We start from the raw sequence: 15,523 nt of genomic DNA on the forward strand, positions 1-15,523 counted from the left end.
CAGAGCGGTGCCCAGGGGACTAAGCGTTAAAAATGAGTTGAAGCCAAGTGCATATGACACGGGACCACTTAAAGACTATGGGATGATAACAGTGATAACAGAATTATAGTTCAAGTTCATATATTCCTCAGGAACACTGAATGGCAAAATCTTTTCCAAAAAATAAGCTTCACATCGGCCGAACTGATAAAAAATTCATCACCATCTCAACAATCGGCAACAAGAACTTAAAAATTCGCACTTTTTTAGTTATTATTGAGAGAAATTTAAAAACCAGTATTTTTAATACTTAAAAATTTCAAACTAAGTAAGAAAAATCTTTTAAATAAAAAATAAAAACCAAATTTAAAACCAGCTCATTTTCAAAGCCCCAATTTCTAAACTATTGTACCGACAACATATATTCGCTCATGTTTCGCACGTTTTTAGTAATTTAAATTACGTGTTTAAAATTTTAAATAAAAACATTTTGCTAAAATAGTAAACATTTGCTAAACATAAAGAAACCCCCTATCAATAGAAAGTACACCAAAAAAAGAAATGATTTCAATAGATAGATATACACTTTGTTATTATTCAATGTCATTTGTCTCTATTCGCATAGATTAATTAGTACATTTCCCACTGATTTTTTTTAAACTGCAATTAAAATTTTTATTTTTTTTTTCTAATTTATGACAGCAGCCAGTTTTTTATATTTTTTAATTATAAATAAAGTAAATATTTGTGGAAAATGTCTGAGAATTTTGGCAAAACAAAAAAAAAATAAATATAGACGACATTTTTGAGTATTTAATATCTAGTATTTGACAATTTTATTGTTGTTTGTTATTTGCCTTTTTCTCAAAATCTTTTAAACAAAAGAAAATTTTATGAAATTTTTGGAAATAGATTTTAATGTTTTTGAAAAGTTTTGTTTATGTAAAAACTTTTTAAAAAAACATGTAAAAATCAATTTTTAAACAAATTTGTAAAAAATACTGGTTTTTTGAAAAACCAGTATTTTTCACCAAAATCACATAATATATATTTTTAAAGAAATTATTAATAAATTTAAAATTATTTTTAGGAAATTTCAAAAGTAAACATTTCTGTCTTTTTTTTAATATTTGCTTAATAAAACAAAAAATACTGGTAATATGAAATATGAAATATTTGATATTTTAAAAGACTTAAACAGCTGTTACCAGGTACTTTATTATTTTGCTTCGAAACAAACGTTATAATTAAGGCCAATTTTAAATAACCTTTTCATTTTAAATTAATCGTATTAATCATTAAAATTTCCGGGAATTTTTGTCTGTATATACAATTACTTTTTCTTTTTGTTTTCCAAACAATCTCTTCCCCCTCCCTTAACGAGGAGTATACTTATGTATTACTCATAGAACATTATTGAAATTGAGAATAAATGTAAACAAAATATTTGCCCAGTTTGTTGAAAACAAGTATTTTTATTTAAAATAAAATTTGATTCTCTACATTAAACATTATTTTTTTTATTTGATTTGTTATCTAAAGCCATTCAAGGTAAACACTGAAAAAATATATACATCCATACAAACATACTACAGTTATAGAAAAATTAGAAACTAATTATAGAATTGAAAGCAAAATTTTCTAATTGATTTTCTTGTTTATATTTGCAGTTAATTTAACATAAATATTTCAGGTAACAAAATATTTAGTTTTAGTTATCAGTAAATTTATTTAAATTAAATTGATCGTAATTAATAATGAGAAACTTTAAACGATTGGTTTTATAAAATGCCTCAAGCATAAAATCAAACAATATTGTATTCAAATTAATTAAATCTCCATAAAAAAAACACAAAACAAAATTATAATAATTCATTAGAGAAAAAAAAAAACAAATAAAGAAATGAACTTAAAAAATCATAGAAAAAATAATAATTAATTAATGACAATTTCAGATGAATAAATTGAAGTTTAAAATCCATAATTATAATCCCTACAACACAAAAAAAAATCAACTTAAGCAGAAAAAAAACAAAATTAAGTATGCCAGACGACAACAAACAGAAAATAAAAAAATAAATATTCTAAGAAATTTATCAAATTAAAAAAAAATAAATAACAAAAACAAAGACTTGTACGTAATAATACAAACAGCATGGTTGGTATCTTTTTTATAAAAAAAATAAAAAAACAAAACAAACTAAATATATACGTCAAAACTCAGACGACTACAAAAAAATTAAAAAAAAAAAAAAACATTTGAAATACAAATGAAAATAATCAAGTTATACAACAACAAAATTAAATCAAGAAAAAAAAGACAATTTGTTTTTAAACAAAAAAAGTTTAAAAAAAACCTCCACTGGCTTTTTTTAGAAAAAAAAAAAAATTTTGTTCTTGAAAAAAGAAATATTTTACGAAAATTTGTTGTTATTTATAATTTCTACAAAATATAGAGCAATATCAGCAAATATTTGTGTACTTAAGCTAAAAAAGAAACACACTAACAAAACTTTAGTTAAAAACTTTGAAAATTATTTCTTTAAAAATAAAGCAAAACCAAGTTAAATTTATAATAAAACCAGTATTTTTATTTAAAGTCTTTTTTAAAGCTTAAAATTGTAAAAAAATGTTAAGAAGAAATTTTAATATAATTTTTTAATAAAATTCAAGAAATTTTCAAAATATTTAGTATTTTTTTAAAATACCAGTATTTATTCATAAAACACTATTTTAAGCATTTTAACTTCTTTGTTTTTTCAAAAACCACTATTTTAAACTTTTTTACAGCTTCCTCTAATAGTTAAAATGTTTAAAATATTTTTTGAGAATTTTTATAATTTTTTTTAACATTTTGGTTTCAAGAAAACCAGTATTTTTATAAAATTGATAATTTATGGTCTACTTTACAAAATATTTAGTAAAATTGTTAAAAATATGTTTTCAAACGGAAAATTCGTTAATTATTAAAGAAATAACGGTTTTTGAAAAAAACACTATTTTTCACAAAAAACATTAAATTATGATTGATAAAAAACCAGTATTTCTGCAAAAATGCTTTATTTCGAAGCAAATTCATTATTATTTTTCTTGTGAAATTGATAAAGAAACCCATTATTTTTCCAATTCAAATTAATTTAAAATCAGTATTTCAAAAAAATATTTACTTCAAGTCAATTAATTTTTTTTTAAATTAATTTTTATAAAGAAATACGGTTTTAAAAAACTCTGTATTTTTTCATTCAAATGAATTTAAAACCAGTATTTTTAAACATATTAATTTTTAGTCTATTTTTTAATTTTTAGTGAAATTGATAAAAAAAACATGTTTGAAATTAATTTGAATAATTTTTTAAAAACTCAGTATTTTTCCAAAAATTAAAGTTTTTTCAAATTAAGATTTTATTGCAATTTTAAATAGTAAAATTAATAAAAAAAAAAATGGTGTTTAATTAAATATTTTAACATTCTAGTTCAATCTCTATGGTTTTCTAAAAAAATAACGGTTTTTCAAAAAACCAGTATTTTTCCAAAATTTAGTTTTTTAACATTTTAAGTGGTTTCAAAGGGATTTTAAATGTTTTTATTAGAATTTTGGCAAATTGTAAAGAAAATCCTTTTATAAAAACTCAGACGTTTTTTTTTAACAGAAAAATTGTTTTAAAAAAAGCGGTATTTCTTAATAAAATTTTGTTTCACTTAAATTTTCAAAACAATTTTACTTCTAGATGTAAAATTTATAAGATTTGGTTGTATTAACAAATCTATTTTTGATTTTAGTTTAAAAATTTTAAAATCAAGGAATTTGGCGCAAACTTTTTTTGAGCAAAATATTTAGCTCATATATATGTAGCGTGTGTATTTACATTATTTTTTTATTTTACCTTAATATTCAAGTCTTGAAAAGAACACAAATCGTTTAAATAAACAAAAAATTAAAACGAAAGCAAATATTTTTTTTAAACATATTTACATTTAACAGACAGTTTATACATTTTATATAAAAAATGGATGAATGTCTTTTTCAACCTCAAGCTATTTTTTGTATGAACAATAAAAAAATAAATACTTCATCAGCAAAAATATTTAATAATTTTGTTTGAAAAGTATGTTAAAAAAAAAGAAAAAAACGTACAAGTTTTAGTATCAAGTTCAAAAACCTAATAACAGAAAATCAAAAAAAAAAAAAATAATAACTTGTTCTTTGTTTAAATTTCATTTGTTATTATTAAATACCAGTTAGAATTTAATTTCGGTTAATTAAAAATAAATTTCATTAAATATTTGTTAATATTGTGTTTGTATGTCTGGAGTTTTGTTAATGATATAAGAAAATAAAATCAATTATTTTACTTGATAATTTGTTATATTTACTTTATATATTTGCAATAAATTGGAATTATTTGCAATTAAATCATTTAGACAGGTAGAAAGAGGAGAGATTACTGACAAACATATGTATGTTGTGGCGTATGAATAACTAGATATAAACAGATCCAAGTTTTTATTGAATGGATATATTGTTTAGTAACTGTCTGGTAATTTTCCATTACACAAATGAAAAAAAATAAAGATAACTGTTTACAGAATATAGATCTGTTAATGTTTAAAGCATTACTTAGTAATGATTAATCACTTACAAATGATCTATAGGATAAGTTTCAATTCAAACTTTACCTTTTAATATTGCTTTAGTTTATGTCAAAAATTTTATTTAAAATTCTCTTTAATTTCAACAATTTTCCTAGAGTTCATAGACTAGTTAAAACGTGTGTTTAGCTCGTTTTCTATTTCATTGGAACAAACACTATAAATAGAACAAAATGTACGTATACATATGTATGTGTTTAAATATTTATTATATATTTTTAATAACAGCAATATTATATTCGATATAGTTTGAATTTTGAATAGAAATTTTAATTAGTTTTCAAATCAATTGATAACACAACGTATCGTAGACAGAGAAAGAGAGACAGAGAAAACAAAAATTAAACAAATAAATAATACAATAAAATCAACAATAAACGTAATAATAATAATAGTAAAATATATGTAGTAGCAAATAAATAGCATCACAACAAATAATAATTGTTGTTGATAAAACAAAATGATGATTTTCATTTTACACACAATCGAATTTGTTTTGTTACCCGTGTGTAGAGAAGAAAGAACAGCACCGTTTAGAATGTAGAAAAGAGAAATAAATGTTATAGAAATATTTAGTTTAAACAAAATTTATTTAAATTGAAAAAAAATATCTACGTACATATATTATTTGTTTATACTATACTAATTATTTAACAATTTATTTGTTTAATAGAAACAAAATCAATGTATATGTATACGAAAACTTGAAAGAGTAATGTAGAAAAAAAATACAAATTGATTAGTAATGTTTAAAAAAAATATAGTAAAATATTTTTCTTATTTTTAAAATAATTTTGCTAAAAATAATGGTTTTATAAATACCATTATTTTTGTTACAATTCGTTTTACTTACTATTTTTTTTTTTCAAAAATTTGCTTTATTTTAGTTTTTTTTAAGATAAAAACATTTAAATACTGGTTTTATAAAAACCGTTATTTTTATTAAAATTCGATTAAATATAAATACAATTTAACCAATATTTTTGTTAAAAAGCTATATATTTTTTTTAAAACTTATAATTTTAGTTAAAAATTTTTTAAAATTTATTTTTATTAAAATTTTTTGAAAATTCTTTACTTTCGAAAACCTAGTATTTTAAACAAGTTTATATATTAAATATTTTTGCAACTAAAAATGTTTAAAATTTAGTTTTAAATATAAATTGTATGACCGTTTTGAAAAAAAATTTAAATTTGAAAGAAATACTAGTTCTATGAAAAACCAGTATTTTTGCAACAATTTTCTAAATCTCTAATAAAAATTTATTTAAAAATCCCTAACTTTATAAGAAATCACTGTTTTTGAAAAAAAACAGTATTTTTTTAATATTGTGATTATCAGCATTTGAATACTATAAGAATTTAAATGTTAAAACTAGATTTTATTGAAAAAATTATAAGTTCATAATTAATAAATTTTAAAATTAATCTGAAAAAAACATTATTTTTTTTAAACCACTATTAAAATTTAAAATTCAGTAATTTTCATAAAAAAGTTTTATATTAAGTTTTAAAATTAAAAACTTTGTAAAAATATCTATAGTTTTAAAAGAAAAAGCGATTTTTGAAAAAAAAACAGTATTTTAGAAAAATCTCTAAAATAAACATTAATACTGTTTACTTAAGTTTACAACCGATTTCTTATATAATTTTTGTAATTTTTTGTAATTTCAAAAAACCAGTATTTTTTCAAAACCATCATTAGAACGTTAAATTAAGAAATTTTACAAAAAAAAACTGTTTAATATTAGTTCCAATTAAAAAAATTTTAAGAAAATTCTGGTTTTTGATAAAACCCGTATTTTAGAAAAATCACTAAAATTTACATTTATATTGATTACTTAATGTCAAAACCAGAATTCTTAAAAAAAAATTAAAATATTTTTATTTCAAATTGATTTAAAAATCGTTAAAAAAATGTATTTTTTAAAAATCACTATTAAAGCTTTAAATTATGTAATTTTTCTTAAAACTATTTAATATTTAGTTTTAAATTTAAACATTCTATGAAAAATCCATAAATTTAAAAGAAATAGCGGTTTTTCGAAAAAACACAATTTTTGTAAAATCACTAAAATTTATATTTATACTGATAATGTACAGTTTGCAAATGTTTAAACTACATTTCCTTAATCTTTTTTTAAATATCTTACTTAAATTGATTTGAAAATGATTTTAAGAAAACCAGTATTTTTTACAAAATGACTTTAAATTAACAATAATTTTATAAAAAGCTAATATTTTTATTGAAAATTATAATTATTTCAAATTTTACAATAACTTTTCAAAACTTTAGTTATTTCGAAGCTAAAAATTAAAAATACTGGTTTTATAAAAAACATTAATATTAATAAAAATGCTTTTCAGTTTTATAAAAAAATGGTATTTAATAAAAAAACTGAATTAAAATATTTCTAAAGAAAAGTTTATTTGTTAAAATTGTGGGTTTCAAAACAATATTAAACAAATACTGGGTTTACAGTGTTATGCCTTACAAATACATTGATTTTATTTCTTAAGCATTTTTAAAAATACTTAAAACTTAATTTTAATTTTGTTTAAACTTATTCTTTAAACGTATAAACAAAACAATAAATTGTTAACATGTGCTAAAGAGAATTATTTCTATTGAGGTTAGATAGAAATAAATGTTTTTTTTCAATATTAGAGGTTTTAATAAAATAATTCATTCATTAAGTTGTTAAAGTTTAAAGCCGATCAGGCATGACAAAACTAATAAATAATTTGAGTTGTGGAAAAAAGTTATACAGAGAAACTTTATTTTTTTGAAAATGAGACCTTAAACATTTATAGAATATTTAACTTAACGCGAAAAAAAATTATAAAAAATTAACAGTTAAATGTTTAAATTAAAGCTGCGACAATAACAACAACAACAACAACAACGTTGACTGATGATTATTGAAATAATGGTTAAACTTGAAAATCAATTTACAAAGTCAGTTGTTTGTTATGTTGCTTTTATAAAACAAAAATATAAAAAATAAATAAATACATTTTTGTCAAAATGGGAGGGGGAAAATAAATATTGTAGCTACACAATAATAACAACAGCAACAATAATAAAAAAAAACATTGAAAAAAATTAACATATTTGTAAATTGTTAAATGATTTTGTACATGACAGCCGCTAGCAGTAGGCAGCAGCAATAACAAAAATCTCTCTTTCTCTCTAAACAACAACATACATAATCAATTTGCTACAATATTTAAAAAAAAAAACAAAATTTGTTAAATAAATAGAATTCAACAAAAAATACATATTTCATAATAGATGTTGTATAAAAATAAAGAAAATCTAGCATTGAATTGTGTTTTTAAAATAAATCTATTTAAAAAAAAAAACAAAAAAAGCAATAAACTTTTTATAACATAAATTACGAAATTTTGTTATAAATCTTTTAATTTTAATAAAAATTAAAAAAATCATTAAAATTTTAACCAGTTTTTGTTTGAATTTTAAACCAGAAATTATCAAACAAAACAAATCGCCTTAATTTTTTTTTAAGCCAAAAAAAAGCCCTGATTTTTTTTACATAAATTGTCAATTTCATGAGAAAAAGAATATGTTTACGTATTTAAAAAAAAAAAAAAAACAAAAAACTTGACATACTCTTAATAATTTATAATCTAAACAAAAAAAACAGGCTCAAAAGTATTAAACACCTTTAAGTTTTCTTTTGCATCATGTGCCTAGACACTGCAAGAGGGGTTCCCTCTTTGACAAAGTAGTATTTTTTTCCAACGTTAAAGCGTTTAATTTGTAAATAAATGCTAATTGCTGCTAATTTGTCATAAAATTATAAAGAGCAGGTTTTCTTTATAGAAAATGACACAAAAAATGGAAATATTTTTTTTTTTAGAAAATTTCCATTTGAAAAAAAATTTAAAGTTTAATAGAAGTTATATTTATTAAAGTAAAGTCAGACTTCTCTCCCAAATGATTCTGACACAGTAGACTGGATTGCAGGCTTTCTAAGGCTTTGTAGAAAGAGGGGATGTATTAGATTCCAGCAGGTGATGGGCAATGAAGATTTCCCTTCCATGTTATGTAATACTTTTTAGGGGGAAATTCTTCCCATGATTTCTCTCTCTATCTCTCCTGTTCTTTATTCTTTATTAAAGGGAAACACAATGGACCCTTCGAGTGGATGTATGCCATGGTATACAACCTTTTAAGCAAAACTTAAAATTGTTTTTAAGTTGTATTTTTCTTTTTTCAACAATTACCGAAAGTTAATTTTCTTTAATTAGGAATAGAACCTCCCTCCGTTAAAACAGTAAATTTTAAATTGTATCAAGTTTTTATTGCAATTTTTTACTTAAACATTTTATAATTTATAACTCTCCAATATGATTTTGATAAATTAAAGAATAAACTTTTAACTAAACAATTATAATCATTCTGCTTTTCATTTATAAATAATTCAATTTACAAGTAAATAAATTATTGTCTAGTAATCATAAACAAACAAGACTATTATTAAGTTTTTTTAATCGAAATAAATCGTGATTAACTTAAAGAAAAATTCCAATTTAATAAAAAAAACTTTTTGCAATATACAATTATAAAGAAACCGCAAAATAAGGCAGAAAATAAAAAATAAATTTAACACGTGAGCAAATACCGGGAATTGATTCATAAGTCGATAAATGAATTGAGTGACTAGATCAAGCAGAGATAATCCTAATCCCAGAGATAAACGTAAGTCTAGAAATCCAATTGTGCTAAGCTAAAGTTCAATCTCAATAAACTTAATAGTAAAACCGTAAGATCAATAAAGTTAAAGAGTGGTCTCAAAAGCTTTCTTTCACATCTGTATTTAAATCACGAGAGCAAATAATTAAGTTTTACAATTTAATAAAGCTTTTAAGCACAACAGAGATACAAAACTTTACTTTGCTTGATAACACTTAATGTCAAAAGCTTTTACATCTGTAAATTAAGCTTTAAAATTTGATTTGTTCGATAATGCTTAAGAGTACAACTAGAAAGATCTATGAATGACAAATAAAGCTTTTTACTATAAAGAGAAATAAATGACAATTTAAAAGCTTTTTGTTTTATAATAACATTGCTTAAGCTTAATCATATATGCGGCTTTAAAATCTTAAAAGTTTTGAATTTTAAAAAGTGTACAAAACTTGAATTTATAACAAATTGCTTAAGCTTTAAAGCTTTTACCATTAATTGCTTGATAGATAAAACATCATATCAACGATTTTAAGATCTCTAGACGTTCAAACAAATAAAGTTTCAAAATTTGAATTCATAACAAATTGCTTTAACTTTAAAAGCTTTTCCTTTTAATTCTCTTGTACAACTTCCAAAAATTTAAAATTAAAATTGAGAATTTTTTAATAATAAATAAAATTTATTTGAAATAATATAAATAAATTTATTTGAAATAAAAGATGTTTAATGAAATGTTAAAAGATCCGAAGGACCATTAATAAAAATAAACTTATTATAACTCTAACACGTGTATTTAATTATCTATGAAATAATGATTCTTCCTAAACAAGAATTTAATTATAAATTCCAAAAATCTAACATTACTTCAATTGCAGTCAAATTATAAGAATAAGGTACTTTTTATTAATAAAAAGAATTAAAAAATCTAATTAATTAATAAGCCAGTAATTTATTACAAAAAAATCCCCTATATTTTTTAAGAAATAAAAACAATAATAAAATCTAAACAAACGAGGCCAATACTCAATATTATTTCGATCGTTAAGTTAAGTTTAAAATTTCAATGGAATAAAAAATTACACTTGTCTCTTTTTTAGAAAAACACACACGTTTATTAAGCAGAACAATAAAAAATTTAAATTAAAAAAATTATAATAAAAAATGTTATAAAAAAATTAACAAAAGTAAATAATATATTTAAGCAAATAAAATGTAAATATTTACATTTTTTTAATTATTTTATTATTTTTTTTTTTCAACATTATTTCTTTTAAGTTTGTAAAGAAATTATTTTCAAAATAAAAACGTGTGTGTGTATTTAAAAGATAATTTTTTTTTAATGTGTAAGTGTATTTTTAAAAGATTATGAGGAGGAGCAAGTAATAAAATGAGTAAAATGTAAAATAATAAAAATATGAAAAATGTTTATTAGCAAATATACTAACCTGTATACTCATTTCTTTTTGTTTTTATGAATTTTTGGTTTCGTTAAACAATTTTCAATTTATAAAATATAATAATACTATACAAGGAAAAACAAATATATAAATATATAAAAGGGAAAAAACAAAACAAAACAGAATGAAAATTATGTAGTTATGAATAAGAAAAGCAAATGTTATATTATGCAATCATTGCTTTAGTAAAGAATTTTAGAATTTTTTTTTTTTCTTTACAAAGAAAAAAATCCATACAAAGGGTCAGGCATTTTTACTTTATTGTTTTTGTAGTTTTAAAGGATTTCACAGAGTTGTGACTCTCTTTAAACAGCTCGCTCTTTACTTTATACCATTTCTCTTTGTTAGCAACTCTCTTTGAAACTTTTTCTCTTAGTGTAGTTTTAACAATTGGTCCTTCGAACCAAATAAGTAATAAATATTATTTTATTCTCTTTCGAAAATTTTCTTAACTATTTTTAGATATTTCTTGTTATTAATTTCTGTTCAAAAAGTCCTAATAACTTTATATCCAACTGCTTATGCTTCTGAGAGAGTTTAGGTAATCTCTCTAGAGAGCAACGAAGAGAGAAAATTTTTTAATATTTATTATAAAATTTGTTGTGTAACTGTGATATAATTTCGAAAAGCATTAAATTAGCATTCGAATTTAAAGGAATTCATTTTTATACAATTTCAATTATATTTTCTCTCTCTCTCTTCTAATGATTTTTTTAATTCCTTTTTTGTAGAGAATAATTAATTTTATTTCTCTCTTTATTTGTTGAAATTTCATTTAAAATTTCTCTATAAAAATTGTAGAATTGTTAAAGTTTTAAAGTTTTTTTTTTATTTATTACAAAATGTATTTAAAACACTTTTCTCTTTAAAGATGGTCCTTCGAGCTGTATCTAAATAATAATTTGTTCCAGAAAAGTTTATCAGAATTATATTGTAAAATGTATTTAAAACAATGTTTCCTTACAGTTGGTCCTACGACCTGTAACTATATTGTTATTTGTTTCAGAAAAGTTTATAAGAAATTATAAAAATTGGTCCTTCGAATGTATTTATCTCCTTAGAAAGTATCATTAATAGCAAAATATTTATATTCAAAATGTTCTTTCGTTTATTGAAATAAACAAGAAGAATAAGATTGGTCCTCGAACCGGCCAATGTAATTTGCATGAACATTTTGTATGACTTATTATTATTAAAAGTAGGATTTTAGAACTAAGGAGAAAGAATTTGCCGTTTTATTTAGCAGACTTCTAAGTTATTGTTATATAACCCAAGAGAGTCTTATTAATACCTTTCTAAAATGGCCGAAAACTCTTGAATTAAAACGGATCACGAATAGTCTTTACGAAAACCCATGTTAGTCTTATTAATACTTCTCCAAAATTGCCGAAAACATTAGATAGTTTCCAGTGATTTGGTAATACAAAGCTTTAATGGACTCCCGAATAGAAACAGATTATAAATTGTTTTTCTTCGAAAACTATTTATCACGAATAGTCTTTACGAAAACCCATGTTAGTCTTATTAATACTTCTACAAAATTGCCGAAAACATTAGATAGTTTCCAGTGATTTGGTAATACAAAGCTTTAATAGACTCCCGAATAGAAACAGATTATAAATTGTTTTTCTTCGAAAACTATTTAAAATTCCATCGATTTCATAATAATATTTTGAAAGAAATTTTTTTTTGTTGAAAATCTTCTCTTTTTGCATTGCATTTGCTGCAAAATGTATTGGGAAAGTTATTATTCCTTAATTAGGTTAAATTTGAAAAAATAAGTATTTAGCAGCTGTTTTCACGAGAGAGAGAGAGAATAGAACAAAGGAATTATATAACAATTGTAAAGTTCAACCTAGACAGCAAAATTATGAACAGAATATGACTTAAAAAAAATCGATTAATTTTAGTTTGAAAATTTTTAAGGATTGTCAATATTTAAAAAAAAGAGTATTTGCTGTTTAATAGGAAGAAGAATTTGAAAAATTCATATTTAAGGAGTTTACCTTATAAGAACTAAAGCTCATGTAATCATACTTGAAAAATTCCTTTAAGCTTTTAATGATTTAATGATTTACTCTTTTACAAATAGAAATATCTCTTTTAAACCCTAACAAAAATTTAAGAGAGCTTTTGAACATAAATCCTTCTCTCTCTCTCTTTTTAATAGACATTCCATTAACATTCCAGTGCTTTAAACAGAAAAGAATGATTTAGAATACATTTTAAGATAATTAGGAAATTAACAAATATATTTAGTTTTTATATAAGAAAACAGAATTTTTGCAAATATTTTAACAAAAATTTACCTTTTTTGTTGTAATAAAAGGAAGTTTTTTTTAAAAAAGAACTTTTCTAAAGAAATGTTCAAGAGAGCATTACAAATTAAAGCTTAAGAAAGCTTTCTTTAAGTTGAAATTTATAACAAAAAAAAACCGCTTCAAAGTATGTTATTTAGAAGCTGTTAATGCTTTATTTTAATATGTCATATAATTAAACAATTTTACTAATTTAACTTTAATAATTTGTTACTTAGGGGAAAAGCTTTTTGTCGGATTATTTTAAAAGAGCATTAAACAACTCTTTAAGGAGTTTTCTCACATATATTAACAAGAGATATTATACATAAATAAGCTTTTTACAGGCCAGAAAGAGTATATGAAAAGGAACAAGAGAGAGAATAATAATTTAGTAAAGAGCATAAAAATAGGGGCAATTTATAGAAGAAAAAAAGAAAATTTAAATATGAAATATGTGTTTGTGTGTATTGACCAAAAAACACAAAATTTTCTTCAGTTTTCAAAATCAATGATTTATTAGGAAAATTTTTAAAACAGAAACGAAGCAAAGCAAGAAAAAATATTGAAGAAAAAAAAACTCTTTTAGTCAATAGAAACAACAGCAACACATATACAACAAATTAATATTTTCTGAAATTTTTCTTTTTATTTTTCGAATTCAGGGCCAACAAAAATACGTTAGACGTCAGTAAAAATGTATGGCATATGTATGGTTTTCTTTCTTTTTTCAATTTCATTTCTAGATGGTAAAATTTAGATTTTGCACGACAAGTAGAAAAAAATTATATGTTTTTTCGAATTTTTTTTTTTTTTTTAAATGAAAACAGAAACAGAAAATGTGTATATTTTTAATTATAAACGAGACTAAATGTCAGACAATTAAATTAGAATAAGAAAGAACAACAACAATAAAATAAACATTTCTTTTCTTAGTTCTTTTTCATTTCAAAAAAAATTTAAACAAATTATATTATTTTGTGTTGAAGACCAAAATGTTGTTGATGATGATGAGTCTGGTAATTTTTATTTGTTGCAAGAAATGGCGCACAAAATGTTATAAATTTTCTATTAAATGTCAAATGTTTTAAATAAATAAAAGAAAAATTATTCCATAGATTTATAGTACAAAAATGAAAAAACATAAATTGTTTTTCTTTCGAAATTTACACAGTTTTTCTTTTTATAATTTTCACACTTTTTTCTAAAATGGCACAAATTTTGAGCAAAAATTGTTAATAGTTTTTAGGGTTTTTTTATGGCGAAAAATCGATTTTGAACAAGGACATCTTTGGCGTTGAATATCTATGTATCTTTCTATCTATCTATCTGTATCTCAGTATGTACAAAAAAACACATGTACACACGACTCTGTCGTATGTTAGTTTTATAAGAAACGACGACGACGAGTTACAACAACTACCACAACAACACCAAATATAACACAACGTTTTTCATTATCTCTTGTTAAAATTTCTTCATATTTTTTTCAGACATATTTTTTTCATATTTTGAAATTTATTTTCGATTTTTAGATTTTTTTCTTGGTTCTTTTTTTTTAATTTGTTATAAAATTTAATTTTTTCTTGTTGTTTTTTTCGTTAAAAAAAAAAATTCAATTGAGGTTGACGTTTCTTTTAGTTTTGTTGTTTTAATTTGGTTGGTGGGTTGTTTGTTGGGTTGGATGGTTGGTTGGTTGATTTGGTTACCTTTCTGTAGCACTGGTGTTACACAATTTCTCGGTTTTTTTCGTTAGGGGTTAAAACTACCCCCTTTTTGATCTTTTCAAGCAAAAAATCAACGTTTCTTTTTTTTCTTACAAACTTTACACTTTTTCTTTCAATTTATATAATTTTTTTTTTTAACAAATTATTATTAAAAAAATGTTTCTTAGTTGTATCCTTTAGATACTAATATTCTTTTTTTCACAAATTTCTATTTGGAAATATTTTTTTCTTTTTTCTTCTGGTTCCAATAGATATATACTATATGTTGTTGAAAATATATATATACTATATAGAAAATATATTGTAAGTATATATAATAACTATTTGAATTGTGTAAGCAACCCGAGACGAGAAAATTATTTCTAAGACCGACCTCTTCAGTACGGTATCAGCGCTCGACTGAAATTTTTCAACGAGTTGCGAGTGCTTAAGCTTTCACACACAGCAGAAAAAACTTAAAAAATTATGAAAAAAAAACACACACTCACACTGGGCCAAACACAAACAAAATAGAGTATGAAAAAAACAACACAACAACAAATTATTCACAGCAAATTCAAATTGAGATACAGACAACAGACACAGATACTCATTCTCATACACACACACAGACACAAACATATGCCTTGGAGACAAAGTAAAAGGAAACTACAACTACACTCTCACAAATTTAAGTACAATAGTAAAATCAAATAA

The 15,523-nt window shown here is 21.9% G+C and overlaps 1 protein-coding gene across 6 annotated transcripts in view; it reads right to left on the minus strand.

Annotated features, from left to right (window-relative positions):
• Positions 1–15,523, minus strand: part of LOC111678276 (sodium/potassium-transporting ATPase subunit alpha) — a 95,370-nt gene that overhangs the window by 20,882 nt on the left and 58,965 nt on the right. The window contains exons 1-2 of one of the 6 annotated variants that reach the window (XM_023439574.2): positions 14,810–15,235; positions 10,792–10,868 (exon numbers count right to left, since the gene is read on the minus strand). The exons of 4 other annotated variants lie outside the window; for them this stretch is intronic. In XM_023439574.2, the coding sequence (XP_023295342.1) occupies positions 10,792–10,803 (12 nt within the window). In that variant the 5' untranslated portion in view covers positions 10,804–10,868; positions 14,810–15,235. Of the gene's footprint in view, positions 1–10,791; positions 10,869–14,809; positions 15,236–15,523 lie in introns of those variants that run through there. One more of the 6 variants, XM_023439575.2, reaches the window with a different exon arrangement.

The sequence above is a fragment of the Lucilia cuprina genome, chromosome 4 (genome assembly GCF_022045245.1).
Source record: "Lucilia cuprina isolate Lc7/37 chromosome 4, ASM2204524v1, whole genome shotgun sequence".
Classification (NCBI taxonomy): domain Eukaryota; kingdom Metazoa; phylum Arthropoda; class Insecta; order Diptera; family Calliphoridae; genus Lucilia; species Lucilia cuprina.